The following is a 25353-nucleotide window of genomic DNA, read 5'->3' on the forward strand; positions in this document are numbered from 1 at the left end:
TTACAGGGGCACAGCTATACCCCCCCCCCCCCATGTAATTACAGGGGCACAGCTACACCCCCCCCCCCCATGTAATTACAGGGGCACAGCTATACCCCCCCCCCCACCATGTAATTACAGGGGCACAGCTATACCCCCCCCCCCCCATGTAATTACAGGGGCACTGCTATACCCCCCCCCCATGTAATTACAGGGGCACAGCTATACCCCCCCCCCCACCATGTAATTACAGGGGCACAGCTATACCCCCCCCCCCCCATGTAATTACAGGGGCACAGCTACACCCCCCCCCCCCATGTAATTACAGGGGCACGGCTATACCCTCTCCACATTTATTTACAGGGGAACCACTACAACCCCTCAGTTTAATTACATGGGCACTGCTTTCTAACACTCCGCTGCTCCCGCAGAGCCCGGCACAGCGTTGATCTCTACCGCGGCCCTAGAAGGGCACAGCCCCGGCCGGTGAAGGACACCGCGGAGCCGCTCCCCCCGCCGCGGAGGACCTCACCTACACTATTATATAACCGTATAGAGGGAGAAACAAGGCAGCGAGCCCTTATGTAACGGCCTCCCGAGAGCGCTGCCGCAATCCATCCGCCACCACCGCTCCTCTGCTGACGACTGAAGGAAAATCACTGACGACGACGCCCGTTATAGCCGCGCACCCCAACTCGCGCGCGTGCCCACGACCTCACATCTTCCCGCCCATCCAGAGCCGCGTGTCCGGCTCCTTTCCCCGCCTCCCGCGCGCTGCTGTAACACTTTCACGTCGGCTACCCACTATCTTTTTGCCTTGCGCAGACACGCATGCATAGCAGCCGAAAGAGTTAACCGCGGAACTAGCTCGCAAACCGCTCATGAATATGTTAAGTAGGCGCAAGACGAACAACCAATAGAAGCACCTTGTCGTTAATCACATGGCCAGTGACGTAGCCCACTAGAATCCCTAGAACCCCTCCTGCTCGCCTTAAAAGCCGCGAGTGCGAAAGGAAGCGCTCAGTAGAGGGAGACAGAGGCTGCGAGAGGGGAAGTAGTGCTGAACTCATTCAAACTTCTGTCACATCCACGGGGGGAAGGGGGCATAAACAAGCCAGTGCGGCTCCCACAAACACCAGTGTAACAGGCCACCACTGTAATTAACCCCTTCTAGGCGGCCTCCCAGAGGAGTCCGGGGCCACAGGCTGTCACACAAAGAGGAGGACATGGGGCTGCGGTGGAGGAGACACGCCGCGTAGTGTCAGGGAGGTTCCTCAGTGAGTGGCGCTTGCCCATGTAGCCGCAGCACTATGCCCATCTTACTTTTCCTGCTAGACACGTCCGGCTCCATGAACCAGCGCAGCCACCTGGGCACCACATACCTGGACATAGCGAAGGGCGCTGTAGAGACTTTCATGAAGGTATAGTAAGTACCCCGCCAGTGAGCAGCGCCCCCTGCAGGCAGGCAGGCGCCAGTGCAGCGCTGAGGCGGGGGTGCTGCTGCCGCTCCGCTCTCCTCCCTGCACTCACCCCCATCTCTCTGTCTCCCAGCTTAGATCCCGGGACCCCGCCAGCAGAGGAGACAGGTACATGCTGGTCACTCTGGAGGAGCCTCCGTATGGGATCAAGGTAAACAGCGCCCCCCCGCGTCCTCACCCCCGCCCGGGTGTGTGCCCGGGTCACTGCCGGCCACCAGGGTGAGCACACACCGCCTCACTGACAGGAACATGGCCGACACCCCCCCCCCCCCAGCTGTGTGCAAGGGATTGTGGGAAGGCAGCTAGAAGTGACATTCCCGGGGGGAGGCAGCAGCGCTCGGGAGGCCCCGGGCCACCGGCTGAGCGCACTCCAGGGGCCCGAGCTGTGCTCTGCAACTAATGGCCTGGATCCCCCCTGTGCAGAGATCAGTGCTGGCAGTGGCCACCAGGCTGCTCCCACCTGTGCCTGCACACTTGTTGCAAAACTACACTTCCCAGCATGCCCTGTCAGCTGCACACTGTGGCCACTGCTGTTTTGGACCAGGTTTGGCTCAGCTGTTGGATAAATGTCCCGTGTAGGTAAATGTCATTAAACCTTTGATATTAACAGGTAAAGGGTTATTCCCATCGCCAAGATCCTATCCCAGTATGTATAGGTGTAATAATAATAGAAAATACCGCCAATTAGAAATGTAGTATAGTTTTTCTGATTAGCTATGTCTCTTTCCTCATGTGCAGGCATTTCAGGAACTTAGTTATCCATGGTTACGACCACTGATATAGTGAGTTAGCTAGTTTCTAGTGGTCATAACCATGGATACATAAGGTCCTGCGATGCCTGCGCATGAAGTAAGAGACATAGCTAATCAGAAAAACTATACTACATTTCTAATTGGAGGGATCTACAATTATTATTACACCTACCACATATTGGGATAGGACCTTGGAGATGGGGATACCCCTTTAAATGGGTTTTGTAAAAAACCCACATCTATGGCCTCAGGTTTTATTTTATTTTTATTTAAAAAAAAAAGCTTTACTCGCCCTCCCCAGCTCCTGCGACCAGTCTCCAGGTGTCTGTTATCTGCAGCGCTGGCGTTACGTCTACAGCGCTGCAACTAATCAGTGATCTGAGCAGCTCATGGATTGTCAGCAGTACTTTTGACAAGACTGCAGACAATTACACGGTGGGCGAGAGGGAGTACAGTTTTTTTTTTTTTTTTGTTTGGTTTATAAACCGATTGTGGGTTTATTTTCCAACTAAAAGACTTAATCAGAAACTGGACATCCCCTTTAAAGCTACATTTCCACCATCCGGAGCCTGCTGCGGCCCCCATGCTGCGGAGAAGCAGTCGGCAGCTTCTTCTCATTATGCTAATAAGCGGCACCATTTTTTTTTTCCCCCACATGCGGACTTTTCTCATAGAGGTCAGGTCTATGGGCAATGCCCCCATGCGGACCCACCGGAGAAATTGCCATGCTGTGGTCTGGAAAGACGCGTCACATGTCAGGTTCTGCAGGTGTATGGAGACGCATAGTGGAGATGGGATTTCTACAAATCCCATCCACTATGCTGTAACATCTGGCCGCTGCGGATTGCACGCAGCTAAGTGCGCTGCGTCCATTCTGTAGCGATTACTGATCGTGTGCACGTACCCGAAGGTGGACAGATGTTCAAAAAACCCTGCAAGTCCCTTATCTTAAGTAGTTTTCTTGTTGGGTTGCTTTCAGACATCCCAATTTATTGCATACGAGATGTTTTTCATCAATGTGCCTAATTACTTTTTGGTTCAAGTCTATTTTAAAATTCTCTGCTTTTACCCATTTTACTCCCTATGTAAGGAAAAAAAATTCCAAGAAGTCCTAGCATTTCCCTATTAATCAGTAAAAAATGTACAGTTGTCAGAAGTTGCTTTTTTTCACGGTTTCTTCAATTTGAGTGTTGATTTATTTGGTGACTCGCATCAAAAACTGACATGTCAGAGTTTTTTTTTGTGTGGACACTTGGTTCACATAAAAAACAATAACGCTCGTTTCACGATTATTTTGCAGTGTAAACAGGTTGGTGGTCATTCGATGAACGAGCAAAACGGTCGTTCATTGGGTGAAATCTTGTGTACTGCCAAAGATCGTCCTCGGTGGTGCAGCATCTTGTGTGAACAGGGCTCGATGTGCCGAGAACACTGGCAGCCTGTGCACACTGAGCAATCTAATATTGTTCATTGTATACAGTTTCACGCGGTGTGCCTGTGTAATCAGACTATTACATGGCAGCTGATCGGTTTACGGATCGCTGGTTGTATCAGGCCGCCAGTCGGTCGGTGTAAATAGACCCTTAGTTTTCTGAGATTTTCCCATTCATCTGGCCAAGTTTTTACGGATCTTTTTGCCTCTTTTATTCCTGAGCTCAGATTCAACCCCCTGATGACATTTCAGGTCGTCACTATGGAGAATATAGAACTTCAATTTTCTTTAATTTTTTTTTTTTTCAACATGTTCGTTCATTAGATGACATTTTATTTTTTAATTTATTGACCTGTCTATTTAGGAATTATTTAGTACAAGGCTTTCTTAAAAACCCCATCAGTGGAGTTTCCTACTATTCTTGGCGACTGTATTTACAGAGAACAAAGGAGTGGTTGCTATAGGCAACACTTCCAATCATTTCAATTAGTCTGACAGGTCTGGAGTGTTCATTGGTAAGGTATGAATCCTAAAACCACCACGATTTGTCAAGTAAAGGGGCAGGAGCACTTAGGAGAGCGCAGACGTAAGAGGGGTGCGAATATTCATAGAAAGCCCATGTTACTGCGACTTGTTCGAAATTTGGTAAAATGATAGGGAACCTTTTTTTCCAGAACGGACTTTGCTCTCAGTAGTAGCGTGGACTGGCTGTAGTCCATACCGTCCCCTAGTTCTCTATATCCTGTGCTGTACAATAACATGATTACTGGGACAATCCAAAATGGCAAGAAAAGTAAGAAAAAAAAAATATGGATATGATCGCTAAACATATTAAATGTGTGTATTCCCTAGCCAGTAGGTGGCGCAAGATATGGAAATGTGTGCAATGTGGCTAGCACACGGCACTAAAATTATTTAGCTACATATACCTCTAGGTTCCAAGAAAAATATAACATTTTCCTTTTATAGATAAATGAGCTGTTAAGATCTATATGCCGGACACTGATCTGCATGAGAATCCGCCTCCAGAGCTTATTAATAAAAGGGCGTTACCAGTGTGAGACATGTAATGACTGACAGTCGGCTCTCCTGATCTACATGTCTCACCCTGGTAACTCCTTCTTTTATTTAGAAGCAGCACTGGAGGAGGATTCTCAGAGATCTGTATCCGGCCCATAGATCTTAACAGCTCATTTACATATTAAGAAAAACGTGGATTTCTCTGAAATAAGAAATGAGATCGCAGATATCAAGGTGTCAGTCTGTTCAACTGTCTAACCTACATGATGAAATATTCATCTTGCTCATATATATAAATGAACATAGGTTCCCCAGTCTCCTGCTATCAGCACTGGTCCCGACAGCCTCACTTCTGGGTTATCAGCAACACAACAGCATTTCTTATATTGACATGTCATCGGTGCTGCGTGACGTTACCTGCTGGGCTGACCTCAGTAACTAGGCCAGCCCCCTTCTGTTACCACTGATGGACAGATAAGGGGCCGGCTTATTTATTGAGATGTGTAGTCGGCCACAAGCCGCATTCAGACATTGCTCTGGTCACGGGGTTAATACGTAGAGACTTGTTATAAATGTTTCACCTTTAAGAAACAAAGATGCAGAAATAAATCTGTATGTTGCTTAACAAGCAATAATGTGGATAATCCAACAGTGTTAATCCGGCGCCTATAAACATTAATAAATTGTTTATGAAGTGGCGCAAAACTGTCAGATTCCTTTTAAATGTAACATATGCCAGAGTTTTGCTAGTTAATCTGAGAGGAGCATGATATTGGGCAGATACCCCAATTCTAGTGGTCACTTACTGGGCTGCTTGTTGTAGTGTCAGAAAAATCAGTGTTTTATCAGCAGGGGATTATCACTAGAGGATTAGTTGTATCGTGCCACGTTGTTCTACTACTGGGTAAGCCTGCCCCATCACTTATTAGCAGCTTTCTGCCTATGCACAGTACACAAAGCTGCCAATCGGGTGTAGGCAAGGTTATATAGAGCTCAACATTCAGAGAACTGCAGCGGAGGAATCGGTGACTTTAACAAAACTATAGCAAGCAGCCCAGTAAGTGATACATTGCTGGAATTGGGGTCTGTGCCCCTACATCATGCTGATATTGCATAGTAACAACCTGGTGACAGTCTTTTAATTGAGAACCTCTCCAATAAGGACCTGTTAAATTGATAAGGTGACTCAATTTGAAGTTGCACAACAGTATAACGGGCAATGTGAGGCTTCCAGAGTTACCATCTCTAATGTGGAGCATCCAGCGACAGTCTGCTGGGGGTGCGAACACTGGCTGTACATTCAGGATTTCAGAATATATATACACTGCTCAAAAAAATAGAGGGAACACTCAAATAACACATCCTAGATCTGAATGAATGAAATATTCTCATTGAATACTTTGTTCGGTACAGAGTTGAATGTGCTGACAACAAAATCACACAAAAATCATCAATGGAAATCAAATTTATTAATCAATGGAGGCCTGGATTTGGAGCCACCCCAAAAATTAAAGTGGAAAAACACACTACAGGCTGATCCAACTTTGATGTAATGTCCTTAAAACAAGTCAAAATGAGGGCTCAGTATTGTGTGTGGCCTCCATGTGCCTGTATGACCTCCCTACAATGCCTGGGCATGCTCCTGATGAGGTTGCGGATGGTCTCCTGTGGGATCTCCTCCCAGACCTGGACTAAAGCATCCGCCAACTCCTGGATAACCTGTGGTGCAACGTGACGTTGGTGGATGGAGCGAGACATGATGTCCCAGATGTGCTCAATCTGATTCAGGTCTGGGGAACGGGCGGGCCAGTCCATAGCTTCAATGCCTTCATCTTGCAGGAACTGCTGACACACTCCAGCCACATGAGGTCTGGCATTGTCCTGCATTAGGAGGAACCCAAGGCCAACCGCACCAGCATATGGTCTCACAAGAGGTCTGAGGATCTCATCTCGGCACCTAATGGCAGTCAGGCTACCTCTGGCGAGCACATGGAGGGCTGTGCGGCCCTCCAAAGAAATGCCACCCCACACCATTACTGACCCACTGCCAGACCTGTCATGCTGAAGGATTTTGCAGGTAGCAGATCGCTCTCCACGGCGTCTCCAGACTCTGTCATTTCTGTCACATGTGCTCAGTGTGAACCTGCTTTCATCTGTGAAGAGCACAGGGCGCCAGTGGCGACTTTGCCAATCCTGGTGTTCTGTGGCAAATGCCAAACGTCCTGCATGGTGTTGGGCTGTGAGCACAACCCCTATCTGTGGACGTCGGGCCCTCATACCACCCTCATGGAGTCGGTTTCTAACAGTTTGTGCAGACACATGCACATTTGTGGCCTGCTGGAGGTCATTTTGCAGGGCTCTGGCAGTGCTCCTCCTGTTCCTCCTTGCACAAAGGAGAACGGTCCTGCTGCTGGGTTGTTGCCCTCCTACGGCCCCCTCCACATCTCCTGGTATCTGCTCCATGCTCTGGACACTGTGCTGACAGACACAGCTACCCTTCTTGCCACAGCTCGCACTGATGTGCCATCCTGGATGAACTGCACTACCTGAGCAACTTCTGTGGGTTGTACTGTAGACACCACCTCATGCTACTGTACCTCTAGGGGTGAGAGCAAAACAGCCAAAAAGGATGAGAACAGAGAAATGGTCTGTGGTCACCACCTGCAGAACCGCTCCTTTTCTAGGGGCTATCTTGCTAATTGCCTATTATTTCTACCAGTTGTCTGTTCTATTTGCATAACAGCAGGAGAAATTGATTCACAATCAGTGTTGCTTCATAACTGGACAGGTAGATTTCACAGAAGTGTTATTGACTTGGAGTTACATTGTATTGTTTAAGTGTTCCCTTTATTTTTTTGAGCAGTGTATGTGTGTGTGTATAGATAGATCTGTGTGTATATATGTATGTGTGTAGATATAGATATATAATTTATTGCAGTGCATTGTACCTTTTGCCACATTTCTGGCTTCAAATTTAAAGATATAAAATTATAATTTTTTTGGGAAAGAATCAACAAGTGGGACACAGTCATGAAGTGGAACGAAATTTATTGGATATTTTAAAGTTTTTTAACAAATTAAAAACTGAAAAGTGGGGCGTGCAATATTATTCGGCCCCCTTTGTAGCGCCACCTTTTGCTGCGATTACAGCTGCAAGTACCTTGGGGTATGTCTCAGTTTTGCACATCGAGAGGCTGAAATTCTTGCCCATTCTTCCTTGCAAAACAGCTCGAGCTCATTGAGGTTGGATGGAGGGCGTTTGTGAACAGCAGTTTTCAGCTCTTTGCACAGATTCTCGATTGGATTCAGGTCTGGACTTTGACTTGGCCATTCTAACACCTGGATACGTTTATTTTTGAACCATTCCATTGTAGATTTTGCTTTATGTTTGGGATCATTGTCTTGTTTGAAGATAAATCTCCGTCCCAGTCTCGGGTCTTTTGCAGACTCCAACAGGTTTTCTTCCAGAATGGTACTGTATTTGGCTCCGTCCATCTTCCCATCAATTTTAACCATCTTCCCTGTCCCTGCTGAAGAAAAGCAGGCCCAAACCATGATGCTGCCACCACCATGTTTGACACTGGGGATGGTGTTTTGAGGGTGATGAGCTGTGTTGCTTTTACGCCAAACATATCGTTTTGCATTGTCGCCAAAAAGTTTGATTTTGGTTTCATCTGACCAGATGTTTGGTGTGTCTCCCAGGTGGCTTGTGGCAAACTTTAAATGAGACTTTTTATGGATATCTTTGAGAAATGGCTTTCTTCTTGCCACTCTTCCATAAAGGCCAGATTTGTGCAGTGTACGACTGATTGTTGTCCTATGGACAGACTCTTCCACCTCCAGCTGTAGATCTGGGCAGTTCATCCAGAGTGATCATGGGACTTTTGGATGCATCTCTGATCAGTCTTCTCCTTGTTCGAGATGAAAGTTTAGAGGGACGGCTGGGTCTTGGTAGATTTGCAGTCGTCTGATACTCCTTCCATTCAATATGATCGCTTGCACAGTGCTCCTTGACATGTTTAAAACTTGGGAAATCTCTTTGTATCCAAATCCGGCTTTAAACTTTGCCACAACAGTATCTCGGACCTGCCTGGTCTGTTCCTTGGTCTTCATGATGCTCTCTGCACTTGAAACAGAACCCTGAGACTATCACAAAGCAGGTGCATTTATACTGAGACTTGATTACACACAGGTGGATTCTAGTTATCATTACCAGTCATTTAGGACAACACTGGATCATTCAGAGATCCTCACTGAACTTCTGGAGTGAGTTTGCTGCACTGAAAGTAAAGGGGCAGAATAATATTGCACGCCCCACTTTTCAGTTTTTAATTTGTTTAAAATATCCAATAAATTTCGTTCTACTTCACGATTGCGTCCCACTTGTTGATTGTTCCCCAAAAAATTATAATTTTATATCTTTGTTTGAAGCCAGAAATGTGGCAAAAGGTAGAAAAGTTCAAGGGGGCCAAATACTTTCACAATGCACAATATATGTGTGTAAAAAATTTTTTTTAATGACTTCACTATTTATATGTGAACATTGTTGTCTTGGGTGAGAATGCCATGTGTTCTGACAATCGATCTCGAGCAATCTATAGTCTGGGCTTCTATTGATGGCATGTAGCTGTCATTCAATATTGACACATTTTGAACTGCAGGCTGACAATGAGTGGGGGAAAAACATGGCTCAACCCATCTGAGGCCACTTGCTGTACTGGTTCATGTGACAAGATGGCAAATAATGGGCAGGAATGGGTCTAAATTTGCAATCTCCGGTCTAAAATCGAATTTACAGCCTGTTTTCGATTAGTTCTCGAAGTCAAGAAATTCCCAATAGAGTACTGTGTTTTATATATATATATTTTTATATATATATATATATATATATATATTTATTTTCCACTGGATGAACGACCACATCAAGTTATTCTGATCAAAAAGCAATGAAAAACTGCTCTAAGAGTGGATATGTCCCTCTCAAAAGTTTGACTAAAGACTCTCACATGAGCGGATTTGTTATCCCTATATTGGATTGAAATCTTGTGCCGATGTAAACCAGTTGGGTTATTCATATGGACACTTTTTTTTTTTCCCTTCGTTTTTCAAAAATGCCATGTTGTTTTGATCTGTTTTTATAGACAGAATACCTGCATTAAAATCTTTGAGCAGTACAAAGAATTTGGATGCTTCAGGATTTGATTAGCTTTTTCATTTATTGCTATTTTCTATTTGAACAAAAGCGATCGGTTTTTATTTCACAGAAAAACATAGCAATGAATGCAAATCCATTGCTCTCCATCCGGTTTCATTATAGGGTCCGTATTTGACTTGTGAAAGTCGTTAGTCAACCTTATCAATAAATTCATTTTTACAGAAAGGCACAAGTAACCCCGTGCCTTCAGATACAACCAGGGTTACATCAGAAAAGCTATTTGTGTTCAGGGCAATTTTTTTTTAATTTTTTTATGCCATGCTATTTAAATGGCCTGTTGTAAGGTTCGGTGACTGTCTCTGTTGCAGAATTTGTTCCCGGAGTGCTTTTTTTTTCTTTATCTTTGGGTGTCTGAACATTGGTAAGTTGTAGTGAGTGACAATGTCATATCACTGTGTGCAAAAAATCATGAAAAATTATGTTGTCTTGTTCATAAATTGACTGATAACTCCAATGCTACCCAACTCTGGATTCACAATACGTTTTCGTTCTACATCTATGACTTAGCGGTTCCATCTAAAGCCCCAAAAAACTGGATTCAGACCAAACTATGATGGAAGCATTGAGTACAAGGAGGCAAACGGAGTTCAGAATCTCCAACTTTCGACTGTTTTGCCTCCTCGGCACCTGTTTTTTTTTCTTTAAATGGCACAAGTAAGCTATGGGGTAGGGCTGAAATGACGGACACTATCGGAAAGGAGGCCAAACTAATTTTTAGAGTTGCTGACTTTGGATTCTGTTAGCCTCATTGTACTCAATGACTCTGCCCAGAGTTTCTGTGGTCTAAATATTCAATGGATCCTATTTTCTTTTTATGGGACTCATGACAAAGTGTATATGTTTTTACCAGCTCTGTCATTGATCTGTGTTTTTTTTGTTTTTTTTTCATCCATGTAATTAATTGAAGATGGGTAGACATGAAAAAAAAATATATTAAACCTCCATCAAATGCAGAGCTAAGAAACATACTGAAAAGAAACGCAAGTGTGAACCTGGTTAAGCTTGGAGGAAGTAGCACTTGGTTCCTTAGCAGAGTTTGAAGAGTATATGTCCTTTGCTTTCTTTGCAGGCCGGATGGAAGGAAAATCACGCTACTTTTATGGATGAGTTAAAAAATCTTCAAGCAGTTGGACTCACCAGTCTCGGCCAAGCCCTAAGGATGTCCTTTGATTTGTTAAATTTAAATAGATTAATAACTGGCATAGACAACTATGGACAGGTAGGTCCGAACATGAGAAGGAAAATACTTTCCTTCAGACATGATTTTTGTATCTCTAATATTTCGACTCCTGTGGAGACCCATTCACTTTAATGTGACACAAGAAACAGCCAAATGTAAAGAATGGCAGAATCTATAGCTTGCTAGAGGAAACTTTAACCTTTTTTTTTTTTTTTTTTCCTTCACAGTTTTAGGCCTAAAAAAAAAATATACAAGTTAAGTGCGCAATAATTCACTTTTTGGAAACAAGCAATTACTTAGAATAAACTCATATTAGATCACCAGGCACATATCATCATAACAGAGTTCTGTAAAAACTCTAAGTCTTTGGACATAAACTGTAGATGCTGGGCACATGTGACTTCTGGCCATGGTCTTTTGACCAACGAGAATGGAGCGATCCAAGTCTGATCAGTGACAATATCACTTTAATGTGGTTTCCAAAATGTAAAAAAAGGCTAGATGCAAGAAAATATAATATAATACATAGGTACTCTATAAATCTTCTCCAATGGCCCCATTGCTCTTGCAGAAATGACATTATGGCCATCATTCACGCGACCATTCAAGCAAATCACTAGACTTGCATGGCGTGTTAACTCTATGGCTGTGCCCACTATGTGTTTTTCAAGTGTTTTTGCTGCGGAATTTCCGCAGCGTAAACGCTTGCAAAGCGCTTGGTAATCCGTGCCCCTTGATCCCCAATGAAAATCTGCATGTTCTGTGCCCATGCTGCAGAATTTTCCGCAGCGGATTTTCCTTGTGGAAAAATCCGCAGCATGTCCGTTATTTGTGCGTTTCTGCATGCAGATTTGAGGTCCCAATGCATGTGAAAAACGCAAGTCAAATCCTCGTGTAAAATCTGCAAGTGTTTTTACTGCCAAGAACATGCAGAAACGCTGCAGAAATTTTCTGCATCGTGGGCGCATACCCTAAAGCCAGTGATTGTCTGCAGCGGTCACACAACATCATCACTGCAGGAAAAGTGACACTTAAGCGGTGTGGTTTTTATGCCATTTCCTGGTCAAATTTCTGAACAACTTGACATTTTTTGATTTTCTTTAATATTAAGCATTGTTTTATTTGTGAATGCATTCTGATAACGGAACAGGACTTTTAGTGCTGTTTGAGGTTGTAAGTTGAATACGGTTAGCGGTCTAAATCGGCAAGTTTTCTGCCCATATGGGGAATTTGATTTACACTTTCGACTTCTCCTACATCTAATATTCAAGCACTGATCTTCATAAATGTGAAGCTACGCTGCAAGGTAAGAAGGTTTCCAAATGCTCACATCAAGTCACATAAGTCTGATAACCTCCTGCACTTTTTTCTGTTTTCTTTCCTAGGAAAAGTTAGTCCAAACCATAGTAATAGAAAAAGTTTTCAGAATATCCCCAACATATTTTTTTTTCCACATCTTCAATAAGGACAAGGACTGGCACTGCTACCTTATTAGCACTACAAGTCCCATAATTGTGCTGCACTATAATCACTAGGACTCAGTGATGCTCAGAAGAATAATAATCCAAAGTCAGATGTGCCATAGTATAAGATGTGATTACAGCAATCACAATTAAGTGATACATATACTTTATTCCAGAACAAGGATGGAGGCTCTCCACACTATCCCTATCTTGCGCCTCATGGAATAAAGCATTTGCTCCTGAATTTAGCATTGTCCAGTCATTATCTCATAATATAATGATGTGGCTGCATTATCTGTACCTCTGTCTGCCCCATAGAATTAATTAGTTGATTCCATTACAAGGTATTAGAGACAGCACATAAGTAAATACCCACTAAGGTTTCATTTACACGAGCAGATAATCATTTAAACGATGCCATCATAAGTCACGAGCAAACGGTCAGACCAGCGTTTATATAGGAAGAGAATCGTGAATGAAGTGGTTGAATAACAATCGTTAAGTCATGCACCATTTTCAAAGACTGATAATCTTAAGTATAGGTGTGTTCAGCGTTCAGATCCCATAAGAGATACTATTTGCTTTGAATACATTAATTCATCAAGTATTGTAAAAACCTTCCCAAAGAAAACTTAAACTATAAAATGTTTGATAATCTCAAGTTTTTATGAACAATAGCATTTGCAATAAGAATGATTAATATAACACAAATATATTTTCACTCCAACTGCTACTAAACAATTGCCTTGGCACATGATCAGCCAATCACTGAAGGCCTTACATATTAAGGATTTAAAAGGGTTATCCACAATTGACAACTCCTTCTCGAACACTGCCCACCCAGTAAAATAAAACTTAAACACTCCCATGGTGCTGCCGCCTCACCAGCCGTGTTGGCACTGGCTCTCCCGGGACATTGTTATGCCATGCGAGTTCTACGGCCACTCAGCAGCTGCTTTACGGTCTCCTCAAATCAGACACCTCTCTAGCTTCCTCCGGATGTCTGATTTGTCTGAAGACAGGAGAGAATGAAGCAGCCACTAATTGGCCCAGGGATCGTGTGACCTAACAATATCATGCAAGTGCCTGGAAAACCAGTACCGACACTGCTGGAATGGCACAGGCATTGGAGCTGTGTATGGGTGGTGGCATTTTACTGTGGGAAAAAAGTGGTTGAGAAAAGGGTTGTCCAAGTAATGGACAAACATCATTTTTTTTTTTTTTTGTCCACTCCTTCAGTAAATAGACCGGCAATCTCCATTCACATTACACAATTATCAAAAGATAACCTTTTCTTTTTTTTGCTCGCCTAAAAGATTTCATGATCGAGCCTCTTTGAATACATCATACACATAACACAATTATTGTAAGCGATCGGTCGTTATTGTTGGAATCTGGAGGTCTATCAGCCAGTGTAAATGCACCATAATTTTTGGACATTATCCCTTCTCACAGTATCCACTTGACACAAATACTAAATATTCATATTTACTCTTCCACCTCTTGCTTTCTTCAAAGCCTTACATTTTTTATTTTTAAATGACCTGTTCACGACCTTAGCTGGCCTTACACCTTAAATGGCTTCCATCCAAACAATCATTAGACTGGCTTCTATCAATCCAACCTCCCCCCATGCGAAAGAGCTGTCCGCTCAGCCGAATGCCCCTGTGCTCTCCATGAAAGTGCTGCTACATTACTGTTGGGGCTAAATATCCCCACCGGGCCAAGGATTTGCCTGTTGAAATTTAACAGGTCGAAACCTTTTCTCCCCAATGTCATCTGGTCGGAGGCCCCATATATATTAGATGATTGTCCTGAATCAGTGGGTTCAGATGACTTGTCTAATATGAATGTCTTTTTGTAATCTTATGCCCATAGCTTTTAAAAGCTGTTACAAAATTGGGCACCATCTTGTTACCCATCGGCTTTAAGAATTGTTGTCCACTGCTTGACTAGGCAGCAACACTGTCCTGTAATGATGGAAATGCCCATCAGATCCTCATGGAAATACTGATTCAATATTTGTAGACGCAATGGGCCACAAATGCTGGATATATAAACTGTGCACGATGCCAGTGTAAGCCAAGCACATTGCCCCTATAAATAATATTTTTATTTATATAGCGCCAACATATATCACAGCGCTTTACAATTCAGACAATTTACAGGCATTAATGGCGCTGTCCCTTTTGGGGCTCATAATCTACATTCCCGATCATTAAGGCTTTGGAGTGTGGGAGGAAACCGGAGAACCCGGAGGAAACCCACACAATCACGGGGAGAACATACAAACTCCTTGCAGATGTTGTCCTTGGTGGGATTTGAAACAGGATCCCAGCGCTGCAAGGCTAACCACTGAGCCACTGTGCTTCCCAATAAATGTATCCTCTTTAATTTTCCAATAGCTGCCTATGTGCTGAAGAAACTGAAATTTAATCATATGCTAATTAGGATCTGAGTGCACCCTTGGTGAGGCCAAGAAATTTTGTGCGCTGTCAATCACTGGTGATTGACAGCTTTGGGTTTCTTTGCAGACTGCGCTTTCTGGCTCTAAGCAAGCCAGCTCTGTCTATGAACTGTGCACACCAAGGGTGCACAGAGCCCTGCAATCAGTGATTGCAATAAGGCCGGGGCGACACTTTGTTGCACGACCTAAGTTTGCTAGGTGTTGCAACTATATAACAGTGCAATACAAGTAAATAAGATTGCATTTGGATCTCAAGGTACCACAACAAGCAAGTCGCAAGAAGTCCAGCCTGTCAGATGTTTTTTTTTGTTTTTTTTTTCTGCAATGCAGCCACATTCACTTGTATTGCGCTGTAATATACATTGAAAACTAGTAAACTTTTGTCGCACAACAGGTGTTGAGGCAAAAGTTCTGTGTAGCCCCCTGCCTAAAGGTGTGATATTTATAGTGACTGTCTCCTACAAGGCTGTGTGCTTTTGAAGGTTTTTGCTTGCATGTCCTTTAGCCCCTTAGCTCATATGGATGTACTAATACATCCATGCTGGGGACGGAAGTGTGGGGAGGGCACAGGACTTGAGTAGATGCCAGTTGTTACATACCCTCCAAGGGAGCTTTGATCTCTCCTATTAACCAGTTAGATGTCATTGTCAATCTGACATTGGTATGTAAATATAACACTCGCTGGTGCTCGAGCATCGGTTCCCATTTGCCCCGTGACGCGATCGCAGGATTACACATGGGTTAACATGGTAGCTGGCATCCTGCTGAAAGCTCCTATGCCTACCATCTTGGTACTCCTGTGAACGTCTGCTACAGGTTGGCCTTCATTGGAGACCATGATTCACACTATATACTGCAGTAGTGCAACATATAAAACAAGGGATCACAGAATCCAGTCCCCTTAGGGGACTAAAAAAAAGTTTTTAAATATAAAAAAAATATATTCAAATCACCCCCACTCTTCTCCATTAAAATAAACCTTATTTGGTATTACCGTCATTGTATGTACCCCTAAATAGGATCAATGAAAACATCTCACCGCTTCAAAATATCAAGGCCTCCAATAGGTACACTGATGTCAAATAAATGTTACGGGTCTCGAAGATGGATATAGCGAAATGTATAATGTGTGTTTGACTCACAAACATTTCAAATATATTTGAGTTTTTTTCACCATTCTCTGTAAGTTTGGTTTATTGGAAGTGGTTTGGAGAATCGTGCTGCCAGGTCACTCAAAGTTGGAACTGGATTTTTTTTTTTTTCCATTTTCATCCCAGTTAATTTTTTCTTGTTTTTCAGTACATTGTATAGTGAAATGAATGGTGGTGGTCAAAGCTACGACTCGCCCCTTAGGAAACAAAGCTGTAAAACTTCTAGCTATCCTTGGCCGGGATGGGCTCCTCAGCACTGCGGTATCGTCATGTTTAGGGGGTTTCTGACTTGGGGGCGTTCAGTCATAATCCCACAGATGGTAGCATCGCCCCATTGGCTCCTCAGCCAAGCACACGCACCAACCCTGCGGGTTCTCTCATACTGAGCAGGATTACTATTGTGATAACATATATCAGTAGGGTAAAACTAACGTCTCATGACGACCTACACCCACCAAAAAGTAGGAGGTAGAGGGAAAAATGAGAGCACAAAACTGAAAAATCACCAGGTTCATAAGGGGTTAATATCAGATCAGACTATATTCGATGATTCACACAAGTGCAGCTGTTCTGGTAAGACAGAGCTCATCCCATCACCACAGAATTAATGGCATCTTCCCTGTAAATATATGTAAGAGAAAGCTTTCTACATTAGATCATTCTGTCTATAGTTCTCCCCACACAAATTAAACTGGGTCCTAAAGATAATGGCACTTTTATGTAGTACTTTCTTTAGGGGTTAAATATTTGCCCTCATCCAAGATGGCCGCCGTGTCATTTCCTGCTAGGCGCATGGTGACTCATGGATAATTTGCACAGCTGCAGCTCCTAACCACGAGGCTCTGAAAGCGTGACAACCAGCGTCTTATTTCTTGTCCTCCAGAACAAGCCGTGTTTACTGTGTTCAGGGAACATGAGCCTGGTGCCTGATCTGTAATCCAATTTTTTTTCTATTTTTCTCTTTAGATCTCCCACGTCACTGCTTATTTGGAGGAGGGTAGATTATAAGAGATCAGCTTGTAGTTATAAAACTGTATACATCTATTCAACCTAATCAGTAGATTGTGGGGAACAAACGCGGAATCTAGGGCTTAGTGATCACATCTGATCTCGTAGGCAGAGAAAAGGTCATTGCATCTCCTACAATGAAGATGCTCCTTTTGTCCATGTGAGACCCCTGACACGAAGGGTCACGGGTCAGCACATGAAGACCACAATGCTGCCAGACATTAAGTCCTTTGTACAGACTGTTTCAGGACAGACATGTAGTACAGCTCCCAGATAAAGATGTTCTATTAATATTCCGATCTGGGAAACTACGGACCTTCTACAGCTTTTGACTAATTCCACCTCCTTGATTCACAAAAATCCTAGAATCTGAGAATAGGGGCTGTTTGGACTGTTTAAAGGGATTGTACACTGTCTGATCTGTGGACAGCATGGTATAGACAGAGTTGCTGAGCAGAATCATATGTATGTCTGCATGCTTAGGAGTCCAGTGGGAGGTCCTACTTGATTGACAGCTATCTCTGCATGCCTTCATATAGGGAAGACACTCAATCACTGTATGTAGGAGTCCATTGGGCGGTCCTACTCGAGCACCAGGGATTTCTCGGAGTAAAATATAAGTGTTTTTTTTTTTTAAACGTCACCCAGAAATGTATATGATCTGATCAGCTCCTCTTGCTCTAGACCACCTTGCCTGCAGATCAGGCCATGATCAACCTGACTGGTTCCCTTTAAGATCTTCCTGTGCCTGTCTGTAATATGTAGAGAAAAGTCACCTACACTTTTATTTGTTTTTCTCAAGGAGACAATTAAGAGTCAACCACTTGTTTGTATAGGTGTGTGTATTTACACCTACACTTGTAACTCATCATTTTGAGACACACATTTTGGTTTTAAATGTTTGCTGCTTCAGTGTTTTTGGATCTTCAGATGTTTCTATGGTTACTGAAGTACAATTATCCGCATTTCATAAGATTTTAAATTTTTATTGAATATGCAAATTGCCTCTTCAGAGAAGAAGAGGACTTGAACTCTAGAAACACCTATAAGAAGTGGCAGTTCTGACGGTCAATATTGACCCTTTTGCCAGAGGAGCATGCATGGTGTATAAAGCCCCCGTCTCGCATAGCACGGTTTTGGTGACGCAACAGCGACCTCACCAGCGATGTCGCTATGTGTGACACTTTGCAACGATCAGGCCCCTGCTGTGAGGTCGCTGATCGCTGCAAAGTGTCCTGGACCATTTTTTGGTCGTTGGCCTCCCGCTGGTCAGCACACATCGCTGTGTGTGACCGGCGGGACCAACGATCAGGCTGGTATCCATGGTAAACATCGGGTTACTAGGGGCACGCGCGCACTTAGTAACCCGCTGTTTACCATGGATACCATTCTGCTACGGTGCGCGGGAGGTTACCGTTCACCTTAGCAGAGTCGTATCCATGATAAACCGGGTTACTAAGTGCGCGTGTGCCCCTAGTAACCCGATGTTTACCATAGTTACCAGCCTGCTCCTGCTTCAGCAGCAGGCTGGTAACCGGGAGCAGGACATCGTGGACGATATCGCTGCTTTCCTCATCGCTGGTGAGCCTGCCTGTTTGACAGCTCACCAGCGATGTATTAGCGATGCAGCAACGATCCCTGACAGGTCGTATTGTTGTCGGGATCGCTGCTGCATCGCTTAGTGTGACGGGGCCTTTAGTCTCCTCACTCTGACATGCCAGGCCTGGCTTGTCACTCTCCACAAGGAGAAACATTGCCCCTTAGATCCCAGTCTTAAACCTCTCACCTAGCCAAATTCGTTCTCATACTTTGCACTGATGAGGGGCAATACCCCGAAACAGTGTCTGGAAATTGAGATTCTGGTTCGGCTTTTATCCTAAGTCATATGGCAAGGCTCATTAAAGGGTCAATATTGACTTTTAGAATCGCTACTTCCAATAGGTGGCACTAGAGTTCCTGTCCTCTTTCTCACTGAAGAGACAATTTTGCATATTTAATTTCCCAGAGGAGCATGCATGGTGTGTAAGTCTCCTCACTGACATGCCAGGCCTAGCTTGTCCCTGCACAAGGAGAAACATATTACCCAGATCTCAAACTTTAATTAACAAAAACATCAAGTTTATACAAAGACTCAATATTTATATCATTGACCCTTATTTTTCAAGACTTCACCAATTCGCCCTGGCATTCTGCAAATCCGCTTCTGGGCCAAATCCTGACTGATGGCAACTTATTCTTGCCTAATCAGTACTTGGCGTTTATCACAATTTGTGTCCATTGCTTTGAGGATTGACTACAGATTCTAAATGGGATTAAGATGTGGGAAGTTTCCTGCCCATCAACTCAAAATTTCAATCTCTTGTTCCCTGAGCCAATTTATCACTTTTCCCCTGTGACTTGGTCTCAATCTTTCTGGAAAAGCGTTGTTCATCATCAAATCGCTCTTGGATTGTTGGGAGAAGTTGCTCTAGGAGGATATTTAGAGCCCATTTTTTTGTTTATTCAGGGCAATGTTCTCAAGCAAAATTGTCGACCCAGGATGAAAAGCCCCCCACATATGAGTGGTCTGAAGATGCTTTATTGTTGACAGGGCTCATGGTGGCACTCGCCTTTTTCTTCTCCAGAAAATTCTTCCAGATGTCCCAGTCTGAAGGGGGTTTCATCAGAGAAAGTAATTTTACCCCAATCCCTTTTCTTACCTCCATGTTGTTCTTGGAGAGAAGTGGCTTCTTTGCTGCCCTTCTGGACACCAGGCCAGCCCCCAAAAGCCTTTGTCCTATTGACACTTTCCTGCTGCTGTTCCTGAGCAAAGTCTGCACTGAGGAATAACCAATCTTGTAGCTGAATCCTCTTTAGGAGACGTTCTTAACAGCAACTCCTCCAAGTTCTTCTTGATCCAATAAATGGTTGATTGCAATTAATCTGATCACTCTACATAACAATAAAGGCAAATTGCCACTATAAAAACTAAAGAATCAAACTTTGAAAACCAAAATTTGAGTTCCTTTCAAAATTTTTGGTCATGACTGTATTATGCACAGAAGCACAGAGTATGTGAACACTGAATAAGTTTCTGCTGCATCATTGCTGTATAGACTACACTTGCAAATTGGCCAATCTATGTGGCAATCTATGTGCCCGTTTGCCTAGGCAGTGTTCCCTGTAGATTATTAGAACATATACTGTCAGACTTTTTTCCCCTGGGACACGGGCTGGGTAGGATCCAGGTCTAACTAAAAACAGTCTGTATCAGATGGTGCTCAGCCAAAAGGGCTCGCTCACACTGGTGTATGTTCTCTCATGCCAGAGGATCGGGTCGATTATGCTGATGACCTCGGCTCAAACGCTCTACAGTGTGATCCAATTTCTTTTTTCCCATAGTATAACATTGGGCCAAGTGCTATCCGATAAAACATGAGATGGCGCTCGGCCGTGTTATACCCAGTGAGACCGTACCCAAATATAGAGGCAATCACTACAACCAAATGTACAATCCAGAGCCAAAAAATTGAGGCACCACCTGGCAACATGAAATATCCATGCAAGCCTCTGTGGCTGCCAAAGTATACAAGAGGAGGCTAGGTTGGTAGTGTAGGTTCCCATGCATAGGGTGCGCCATGTCACGGCCACTTGATCCTGCAAGTGTATATGTATGGATAGGTAGATCTACATTCTTGCGCTATATATATATATATATATATATATATATATATATATATATATATATATATATATATATATATATATATATATATATATATATATATATATATATATATATATATATATACACACACTGCTCAAAAAATTAAAGGGAACACTTAAACAACAGAATATAACTCCAATTATATCAAACTTCTGTGAAATCAAACTGTCCACTTAGGAAGCAACACTGACGGAAAATCAATTTCACATGCTGTTGTGCAAATGGAATAGACAATAGATGGAAATTATTGGCAATTATCAAGACACCCTCAATAAAGGAGTGGTTCTGCAGGTGGGGACCACAGACCACATCTCAGTACCATTGCTTTCAGGCTGATGTTTTGGTCACTTTTGAATGTTGGTTGTGCTTTCACACTCGTGGTAGCATGAGACGGACTCTACAGCACACAGAAGTTGCTCAGGTAGTGCAGGTCATCCAGGATGGCACATCAATGCGAGCTGTGGCAAGAAGGTTTGCTGTCTGTCAGCGTAGTGTCCAGAGGCTGGAGGCGCTACCAGGAGACAGGCCAGTTTACCAGGAGACGTGGAGGGGGCTGTAGGAGGGCAACAACTCTGCAGCAGGACCGCTACCTCCGCCTTTGTGCAAAGAGGAACAGAAGCTGCACTGCCAGAGCCCTGCAAAATGACCTCCAGAAGGCCACAAATGTGCATGTGTCTGCACAAACTATTAGAAACCGACTCCATGAGGGTGGTATAAGGGCCCGACGTCCACAGAAGGGGGTTGTGCTCACAGCCCAACACTGTGCAGGACGCTTGGCATTTGCCACAGAACACCAGGATTGGCAAAGTCGCCACTGGAGCCCTGTGCTCTTCACAGATGAAAGCAGGTTCACACTGAGCACATGTGACAGAGTCTGGAGACGCTGTGGAGAGCGATCTGCTGCAACATCCTTCAGCATGACCATTTTGGCAGTGGTTCAGTAATGGTGTGGCGTGGCATTTCTTTTGAGGGCCGCACAGCCCTCCATGTGCTCGCCAGAGGTAGCCTGACTGCCATTAGGTACCGAGATGAGATCCTCAGACCCCTTGTGAGACCATATGCTGTTGCGGTTGGCCTTGGGTTCCATCTAATGCAGGACAATGCCAGACCTCATGTGGCTGGAGTGTGCCAGCAGTTCCTGCAAGATGAAGGCATTGAAGCTATGGACTGGCCCGCCTGTTCCCCAGACCTGAATCCGATTGAGCACATCTGAAACATCATGTCTCGCTCCATCCACCAACGTCATGTTGCACCACAGACTGTCCCGGAGTTGGCTGATGCTTTAGTCCAGGTCTGGGAGGAGATCCCACAGGAGACCATCCGCAACCTCATCAGGAGCATGCCCAGGCGTTGTAGGGATGTCATACAGGCACGTGGAGGCCACACACAATACTGAGCCTCATTTTGACTTGTTTTAAGGACATTACATCAAAGTTCGATCAGCCTGTAGTGTGTTTTTCCACTTTAATTTTGGGGGTGACTCCAAATCCAGGCCTCCATTGGTTAATAAATTTGATTTCCATTGATGATTTTTGTGTGATTTTGTTGTCGGCACATTCAGCCTTGTACAAAACAAAGTATTCAATGAGAATATTTCATTCATTCAGATCTAGGATGTGTTATTTGAGTGTTCCCTTTATTTTTTTGAGCAGTGTATATATGTGTGTGTGTATATATATATATACACATAATATAATATAATATATAATATATAAAATATAATATATATAATATAATATAATATGCAGAGCCTCTATTCACACGAGCGTGGCGCAGAGTGCTGCGTGGCCTCTTCACATGTGCGTGGCGCAGAGTGCTGATGTTTTTCTTTGGATACTATTTCAGTCTCTGCAGCTGGAACTTGTATTTCTTTTTGCAAGGAGCTGCAGGTCCGTTCTATATTTAATTGACATGGTAAATCTTCCTGATAGAGGGGATTTTAGGTACATTTCATACGTTATCCCTAGTCCAGACTCTGTTCACATTTCCCTTATGCGCTTAGTGGTTGCAGTTTTGACGATGACAGCAGCCCTGTCTGCATCACTGTTACTGATGTCACCAAGAACCTGACAGAACCCCCGAGTATCTCAGACAATTCGGGAACCTTTATTTAGCCATGCTTTCTATGATCGTACAAGGATCTGTACTGTGTTCTTAGCTTGTTTCATTTGGCTCCGTTCCCTTAGAATTTATGGGATCACTATATTTCTGGTACGCTCTTTATAAATGCGTCCACTAGGTGGCTTATACTGGGGTTGGTGCCCATTGTCCTCACGGTTCTCTGCTGTCAGCTTGTTATCCGGATCTGCTGATGGCAGAATATTACCGTAGACGCCTCTATACACAGTAGTTAGTGATCTCACTCTGCTGCGAGTCTCACTGCTGCACCGCCAACATGCATGTGTCATAAGATGGCTTTTCCTAAGCCTAAGTCATGAGTACAGATCTGCAAAGGTTACAGCAAATTTCAGCTGCCTGGTTTGCCACCGCATTTACATAATATTCACATGTATTTATCGCTTGTATTTTAACATTTTTCAATGAAAACTCTGCAGCAGAGATGTCCTATGGGGAACGTGCCCTTCATTCAGATACAAATGTTAAAAGGATGCTGAAATGTGCCTGCAGCCTTCGCCTGGTCAGGGACTTCCAGACCCGAGCTAACTATCATAAAAATCTACAATGCTGTTAGATCCAATTCGGTGGACTCTCAATCCAGCCAGGACTTATGCTAAAATGTGCCTGCATTACGGCAGTCTGAACGAGGCCTTACCCACGTGTTCTGCGAGTGAGCAGGGAAACGAGGAGCCTCACATTTGCCTGGTGTTCAGCCATACACTTGTGCAGCAGTGGCTGTCTGAACTTGCTAGGAGTTGTTTGCAACAGCTGGAGAGCTGCAGATTGGCGAGTATAAAACGGCATAATGGGTGTTCATGTCCCGGAGCGCTGTCCGCCTTGCTTTAATCATTTTAGTACTTGTAGGAAGCTTCTAAGATTGTTTTTGTCAGGTTTTTTTTTTTTTTTTTTTACCCTTCTACTTTTATTGCCCAATTGAAGAGGCACAGGAGGAAGAACAGGCAATTTTTTTGTTGTCTATATTTTATATAAAAAAAAATTTAAAATGTAAAAAATTATTTTAATTATTTATGCATTCCCAGTTTTGGCCTATAGCTGACAGTGGTTGCAGCCAGTTTTGCCCAGCTACATTATGAAGAGCAGCTCTGGAGCACACTCTGCTGCTTGAAGTAAAATTTCATGCCGACTAATGGGAACATTAATGAACTTTATTTAACCTCACACAAATATATGGGTTTTTTCTTCTCCGTTCTGCATCGTCAGAAAATGTATTGTACATCTTTTTCCCTATGCAGCAGAGTTGGAAGTGACTTTGCAACTATTGCACTTTCTCTATACGGAATAATAGTTACGTCACATTAAAAAATAAAAGCAGGTTGTCTTACAAGGAAGGCATCTGGAGAGTTCAAGAGCCAATGCAGCCATTACTGTAATGTTCCTGTAGGGGGAAGTAGTTGCCAGTACAAGTTACTGCTGCTGTATGTGGTTTATACTCAGTCATTGCTCTCCTGTATGCCGTACATCCCTATACTGCACGTAGTGATGGCATTATGTAGCCCTCGTGGATTCCCTCCTTATGAATGTATCCTATCAATCCGAGGTTCAGATGGTGGGTGAATTTCACATGCTTCCGATATTGTAGAAAATTCTGCAGCTGTTGCATACATCAGAAACCTCCCCATTCAGATTTTCCTAGGAATTTCTGCAACAAAATCTACGTTTGTGAATTAACGAAGGGTATGTGCACATGTTTTTTGGAGCAAGTCCGCTCCCAAAAAAAATAAAAAATCTGAAGTCGATTGACTTTTCCAGTTGATATGTTAAGTCTTCTCTTTTTTTTTTTTTTTTTCTTTTGCTTCAGGTTTTGAAAAAATTAAGACGAGTGCATGTCCCTTTTTTTTAGCCAGTTTCTGTTGGAATCTGCTCCAAAAATAGGCACTTGCCAATTTAAAAGGCTGCAAAAGAACTTCAGGTTTAAAACTCTCCAAAAAAAAGCTAGAAAAACTCTTAAAGCCAAATCAAGAAGCAGTAGACTCCTCTAAACTGCTCAATGGAGGAGAATTTCCTGGATCAGGCTCTACTGGAAAATTTGCAGTCTCAAAAAAAAAAAAGAAAAGAAGGCAAACTGTGCCGCAATCCTACAGGAAAGTGAACACTGTTTTTTCAGGCAGGTCCATTACTGAAAAAGTGCGAGCTAAACTTAAAAAGAATGAACATTTTAACATCTCTATTGGAAAACGACTTGCTGTTCACATCTTCAGTCTTTTGAGCGTCTTTAATCCGCTTTAGGCTTCTGATGGAAGCTGAGAATTCTTCAGGCGTTTTCTGCTCTCAAGATCCTCAGTACTTTACAATACAAGCATTTTTGCCTTACAAACTACCAGTGGTTTCTTCATTGAATGGAATTAAAAGCGCCAGTAAAAGAT

The 25353-nt window shown here is 43.5% G+C and overlaps 1 protein-coding gene across 1 annotated transcript in view; it reads left to right on the forward strand.

The window, feature by feature from the left end:
- The first annotated feature begins 987 nt into the window (after positions 1-987).
- Positions 988-25353, forward strand: part of INTS6 (integrator complex subunit 6) — a 61439-nt gene continuing 37073 nt past the window's right edge. Inside the window, exons 1-3 of the mRNA XM_073662638.1 lie at positions 988-1400; positions 1531-1608; positions 10946-11095. Coding sequence (XP_073518739.1) covers positions 1290-1400; positions 1531-1608; positions 10946-11095 — 339 coding nt within the window. The 5' untranslated portion in view covers positions 988-1289. The remainder of the gene's footprint in view (positions 1401-1530; positions 1609-10945; positions 11096-25353) is intronic.

Source organism: Phyllobates terribilis, unplaced genomic scaffold (genome assembly GCF_046119375.1).
Source record: "Phyllobates terribilis strain yellow unplaced genomic scaffold, ASM4611937v1 Scaffold_2__4_contigs__length_985480577, whole genome shotgun sequence".
Classification (NCBI taxonomy): domain Eukaryota; kingdom Metazoa; phylum Chordata; class Amphibia; order Anura; family Dendrobatidae; genus Phyllobates; species Phyllobates terribilis.